Source organism: Oratosquilla oratoria, chromosome 15 (assembly GCF_046742065.1).
Source record: "Oratosquilla oratoria isolate Oo_2021 chromosome 15, ASM4674206v1, whole genome shotgun sequence".
Lineage (NCBI taxonomy): Eukaryota > Metazoa > Arthropoda > Malacostraca > Stomatopoda > Squillidae > Oratosquilla > Oratosquilla oratoria.
In genome coordinates, this window is record NC_134791.1 from 21,318,116 (window position 1) to 21,325,017 (window position 6,902).

The 6,902-nt window shown below is 41.1% G+C and overlaps 1 protein-coding gene across 1 annotated transcript in view; it reads right to left on the reverse strand.

Moving 5' to 3' along the window:
* LOC143033013 (uncharacterized) overlaps window positions 1–5,023 on the reverse strand; it is a 10,614-nt gene extending 5,591 nt beyond the window's left edge. Inside the window, exon 1 of the mRNA XM_076198212.1 lies at window positions 4,885–5,023. Coding sequence (XP_076054327.1) covers window positions 4,885–4,956 — 72 coding nt within the window. The 5' untranslated portion in view covers window positions 4,957–5,023. The remainder of the gene's footprint in view (window positions 1–4,884) is intronic.
* Between the last annotated feature and the right edge of the window lie 1,879 nt (window positions 5,024–6,902).

The following is a 6,902-nucleotide window of genomic DNA, read 5'->3' on the forward strand; positions in this document are numbered from 1 at the left end:
GCAATAATACATTTCAACACTAATATTCGGCTCGTGGTGTGTGTGTGTGTGTGTGTGTGTGTGTGTGTGTGTGTGTGTGTGTGTGTGTGTGTGTGTGTATTCACCTCGGATCTGCTGCAGTCTCTGTCGAGACAGCCAGACACCACCCTACGGCGGTGAGCTCAGAGCTCCTTATTAGCCGATCTCTGGGTAGGTCTGAGACCACTCACACACCACACACCGGGACAGCAAGGTCACAACTCCTTGACTAACGTCCCGTACCTACTCGCTGCTAGGTGAACAGGGGCTACACGTGAAAGGAGACAAACCCAACTTATCTCCGCCCGACCGGGGAATCGAACCCCGGTTCTCTGGCTTGTGAGGCCAGTGCTTTACCAATCCGCCACCGAGCCGTGTGTGTGTGTGTGTGTGTGTGTGTGTGTGTGTGTGTGTGTGTGTGTGTGTGTGTGTGTGTGTGTGTGTGTGTGTGTGTGTGTGTGTGTGTGTGTGTACCTAGTTCTACCTGGTTGTATTCTACGGGAGGGGGAGCTATGCTCGTGGTATCCCGTCTTTGTATCCCGCAACATCTAGTTTGTTCTTAAATTCATATATGGTGTTTACACACACTATTGTTTCGGCCAATTTGTTCCAAACATCCACCACTCTGTGTGTGTGTGTGTGTGTGTGTGTGTGTGTGTGTGTGTGTGTGTGTGTGTGTGTGTGTGTGTGTGTGTGTGTGTGTGTGTGTGTGTGCGTGTGTGTGCGTGTGTGTGCGTGTGTGCGTGTGTGTGTGTGTTTATTTGTGCTTGTGTAAGTGTGTGTGCGCATGTGTTTATGTACGTTTGCTTGTTCATGGGCTGTTATCTTCGGGAACGCATAATACACTCGTACCTACATTTATATGCTGACTCATACCTACATTTATATTCTGTCTAGCGATGACAGCGTCATCGCACGTGGCTTCCTATGCAAACATCCGTGAAGACGCTTCTAGGCCTCCCATTGGGTCATTTCACGCCAGAAGTCTTCTACCGACCCATCTTCGTTCAAGAATGATCCCAGAGGAGATGCTTGGGGTGTAGGGCAGTTGCTCACTGGATAGTTGCTCACCGGATAGTTGCTCACCGGATAATTGCTCACTGGACAATCGCTCACCGGAGACGTGACAAATAGGACACTTGCTCACCAAAGATTTTTTTTACTTTTCTTGAACTTGATAACAAACAATATACAGAATTTTTTAATTATATTTAGGTTTATTACAGCAATAATACACAAATATCCAAACTTTCATATTTCAGTTTTTAATAATTATAAAATTTTCATATTTTAGTTTTTAATAATTATAAAATTCAATACAAATTTACTATATATTGATGGGAGAAATTTGTATTGAATTTTATAATTATTAAAAACTAAAATATGAAAGTTTGGATATTGTTTGTGTATTATTGCTGTAATAAACCTAAATATAACTAAAAATCCTGTATATTGTTTGTTATCAAGTTCAAGAAAAGTAAAAAAAAAAATCTTTGGTGAGCAAGTGTCCTCTTTGTCACTTCTCCGGTGAGCGATTGTCCGGTGAGCAATTATCCGGTGAGCAACTATCCGGTGAGCAATTATCCAGTGAGCAACTGTCCGTACCCGAGATGCTTGTACCACGATCATGGTCCATTAAGTTTCACGCTACAAAGTCCTCTGTGAGGGGCATCGTTCTAGCCTCCTGATAGGTGGAGTTCGTTCAAGAACGATACCAGAGGAGGTAATTGTACCAAGGGCATGGTCCATTAAGTTCCACGCTACAAAGTCCTCTGTAAGGGGCATCGTCCTAGCCTCCTGATAAGGGAAGTTGGCGACGTTAAACCGAATAACTAGTGTTAGAAATTCTTCTTTGAATGGAGATTACTTTCTAGTTATGAAAGAATGATGTGCGACTCTGCTCCGTAGAGGTGTAGCTTGAGTCCCCTAACCTTATTGGCTGCATGATTGATCATGTCGAGGAAGTATTCTTAATTTATTTGTATAATTAATTGATTAACTGGTTAATTGGTCAATTGATCAGTTGGTCGATTGGTTGTTTGGTTAATTGATTAATTAATTGGTTAATTGGTTAATTGAGTAATAAATTTATTAATTGATTAGTTAATTGGTTTGTTGGACAACTAGAGCTTTTTGGCAGCGTAATCTACTACCGTAATCTACCTATCTACATTGCCACATCTACCGCCTCTACACGTCATCTATCTGTTCTCGCACATATGCACAGGCTATGCTATGCATCTCACTGCACCACGCTTTAGGAGCGAGGTGGTATTCTTGACCTCACTAGGAACGCAAGGGTCAAGCCACGGTCAGGTTTCTATTGGTATCCTGGGTCATGACCTCTCAAGCAAACCGCAGCTGTGCAGCACCTCTGGTACCTTGCTAACCAATGATATTTCCACTTCACAATAAATTTTCTTTAAGGTAATTTTCTCCTGTCCAAGTTCGGACACCATTGTACAATATCACACAACTATGTATCATCTCTTTAATTATATAAATCATGTAAAGGTCATTTAAATGTATAATCTCGCTGGTAAACAGCGTTATGTATATCAATACCTCGTCGGCAACCTTGCCACGAGCCCATGCATATACAGGTTTATGCTCTCTGTGAGAGCGGGATTTTTCTCTACACAAATAAAGACTAGAAAGCTCCGGCTGTTTAAGATCGCCTCCACGCGCTTGCCATCCACGCCGCTCGCAAAAGCCACATACCGCTACTATCACCAAGATATATGTTGTTGACTTTCCTACACAAGTCCAACATATCTGATTACAGTAGTAGATTACGCTATCTAGAAGCTCTAGTTGTCCAACATGTTAAGTGGTTATTTGATTGGGTAATTGATTGATTAGTTCATTTATAAATTAATCGATTAATTCGTCCATTCATTCATTCATTCATTCATTCACTCGTTCATTCATTCATTCATTCACTCATTCACTCATTCACTCATTCACTCATTCACTCATTCACTCATTCGTTCATTCTTGTGAACGTCTGGCAATTGTTTGTAAGGACGAAGTACCCTTACGGTAGCGTAGGGCTGAATACCCAGGTTGAAACACACTTGTGTAGCGTTGGAGTGTCGTAGCAAGTGTCGACTCCTCTGCTTTGACGACGAATTTTTACACATTCTGTCCCGGCTGACGCCAAACGCTTTTATTCGGCGAAGGTCAGAAGAGGCTGGATTATCGTAGATCACTGTACAGGATGTAACACTTCAACCCATACTATACAACACATTATAGAAAACTGCGCTGTACAGATTCACGCACGTCAGCAACACGATATACGCTTTATAAAGGGTTTGTGGGGAAAACCCGTTTCCAGTCGTGGCGTTTCTCAGAGAGAGGGGACAACAAAATTAGCAACGAAACAATCATCCAGGATGTAACACTTCACCCCATGGTATACAGTACATTATGGAAGATTGCATTGTACACAATAACGCACGCCAACAACACAATATACAATCTATATAAGATTTGTGGAAAAACTCCATTCCAACCATGGCGTTCATCAGGGAGAGGGAACAACAACAACAACAACAGCAACAACAACAACAACAACAACACCACAACAACAACACAACAACAACACAACAGCAACACAACAACAACACAACAGCAACACAACAGCAACACAACAACAACACAACAACAACACAACAACAACACAACAACAACACAACAACAACACAACAACAACACAACAACAACAACACAACAACACAACACAACAAAACAACAAAACAACAACAAAACAACAACAAAACAACAACAAAACAACAACAACAACAACAACAACAACAACAACAACCTAGTATTGAATGATCCGAGTAAATCTAGTTTACCTTTTTTTCGCTTGGATGATGAAATTTACAAATTGTGTTCATGAAATCAGATGATCTTATTCTGCTCTGCCTTGCCCGAAAGGGGTCAACCACGAATAAACAATGCTAATGAAATCCTCACAATTAAAGATTATTATAAAGAGTAATGATTCGTTTCAACGTCACGAACTCACCCTATCAGGAGGCTAGGACGGTGCCTCTTACAGAAAATTTTGTAGCGTGGAATTTAATCAAATATGCCCTTGGTTCAACTCGCTGGCGTCGACTTCGAATTGCCGGCACCTCAACCTCCGCCGCAAGTTGCGACGCTCTAATCCACTCGGGCAGCAAACATCCATAAAAACTGATAAGAATAATAATTCAAATGAAACCCCTGAGCACAATAAGACTTGAGAATTACGGATGAATTCGTAGAAGCGATAACGAAGCAAATATGTGAAATGTTAATTCAAATGCAGTATACGTCAAATTCTCATTTGATATTTGAGCAACATCGAGGAAAACCCATGTACTACCACACGCTTGTTCCACTACACATGACAAACTTCATTTGGCGAAATATTTCAGAGATTTTGTTTGTATTTTCAAAGATACAGTAACTGCTGATTTAAATGTGAACATCGAAAAAAAAACCTTCTTTCGTGTTTGTAGTTCCTTTCGCAATGAGAAAGCCCGCTGGTCGTGCGAGTTAGAGCGTCATTACTTGTGGCGACGGTCGAGGGGATGGCGGTTCGAACCCTTCTGCACGCGTAGATGAAGCAACGCTATGCATTGTTAAATTCCATGTTACAAAGACCACTGTAAGGGGCATTGTCCAAGCCTCCCTATGGGAGGAAGTTTTGTGACGTTAAACCATACCACATCACCATTCGCAATGGACGTTATTTTTCAACACAATTTCACGTACGTTTTCCAAAAGGAAAAAGAATAAATTTCCTCTTGGTCATACGAGCATATTCCATGACACACAACTGCATAGGTAGTCTTTGTCGTTATAGCTTACTAATTCCACCAGCTTTAAAATCCCCGTCGGCGTGCTCAGCACATCGGTGCTACATCTTCCTCGTGTCGTCATGCTGGTCCTAGAACGAAATCCTTGCCAAAGCTTCCGCGCTGTTCCGGTGACAATAACCCGATCATAAATCGAGAGATCTATTTATAAGCTGGTCTTCCTCACTGGAGGAGGCGAATGAGGGGCGTTCTTCCACGTAATCTCTCTCTGTGATCAAAATAATCTCGTGTTTTTTTTTTTTCACTCTCTTAAAGGGATCAGATTTCGAATATTTTATTCTTTTGTTTCGTTCGTGGTGATTGAAAGTGAGGTTTAGTGTAAATAGGATTTGTTTCTATGAAATGTGTATATTCATTTAATAACGAGGAAATGAGATGACTTTGTTTATATGTCGAGAATGTACGCCCGCTTGCCCGTAGGCCGTTTGATAAGCGAAACAATGGGTAGATACAATTACGATGGACCAAGACAAATCGAAAACACGCCCATAAGATAACATTTTTGTCACATACTTGACAATGTGGCATTTTTTCTTTTTACATACTTTATCAGCTGAGTAAGATCAATTGCAGACCACCCCCCACCCTCACCCACACGCTTAGAATAGAGATGATTGTACTATTGGGTGTTGCTAAGGTGGACATTCTACAGTTGATTATGGCTCGTGATACATAACTTAACCTAACTTAACCTGACCTAACCTAACCTAACCTAACCTAACCTAACCTAACCTGACCTGACCTAACCTAACCTAACCTAACCTGACCTAACCTAATCCAACCAAACCTAACCTGTTCTAACCTAACCTAACCTAACATGACCTGACCTGACCTGACCTGATCCAACCTAACCTAACCTACGAAAATTAATATCCATGTGGACAAGGTGCTTAAACACGGGAAAGGAAACATGGAGTGGGAGTGAAGCGTTTATTCCTGAAGTTTCGTCTACTGACTTTCTCAGTATATATAAACTCTGCACCATTCAGTATGCTCATTACTTTGAAAAAGTCAGGAATGAATACTTCACTCCCAGTCCATGTTTCCTTTGCCGTGTTTAACTAACCTAACCTAACCTAACCTAACCTAACCTTAACTTAACCTAGCCTATGTTAGAGTGGAGAGTCTACAGTTGATCATAGTGGGGGGGGGGTTCTACGATTGAGAGTAGTTGGGGTGGAGATTCTATAGTTGATCATTGTAGAGGGAATTTCTACAACTGACCCGCTGAGTGTTATATGGTTATTATACGTCATTACAAAAACAGGATCTTGTCAAAATTAGCGAACACACAGCAGGATTTGGTACTCATTACAAGAAGATGACTGCATTCGTTACTCTTTACATGAGAATAATTGGGTTTGAGGCTCTAGACACAAGCTCAGATTTACTAGACATTTCAATAACTGCTTAACTTTCAAAGCTTATGTTTACTAGTTAACCTTTAATAATTATTTAAACTACTGGTTAGTGCTGGGCAAATACCGCTAATTTCAATACCGGAATTACCGGGAAACAACAATGCCGTTACCGGAATTACCGGTAATTTACCGGTAAAAGACTCGTGAGGTAGTAGTGACGTCCCAAGTTCGAGTCGCCTTTATGACTTAAATCTAAACAAATTTCATCCTACTATGGTGTGTAGTCACAAGTTTTGTAACGTCGTCACTATAAAAATCCTGCGCTCCGAGTCGTTACTCCAACTCTCGTGGGCGGGGAGTAGGGAGGGGGTGCGTGTAAGGTCAAAGCATTACCTCCTCTCCCTCAGTGCATAGGCCTACGCACCAATCCCCCCTCCCCCTCTCACACTCCACTTCCGTCTCTATGTAAGTGCAATTTCATACAAAGAATATATTTTTCACATAGAAACACAATTTCATAAAAGAAAAATAATTACATGCATCATTTTTACACATTACACATAAAAATTCATTTCCAAAATCACCCATTTTTCATTTAGTCAGGACAGTTTTTTTTTTTGTACAATTGAGGTTTTAAAGGTTTTGTGCG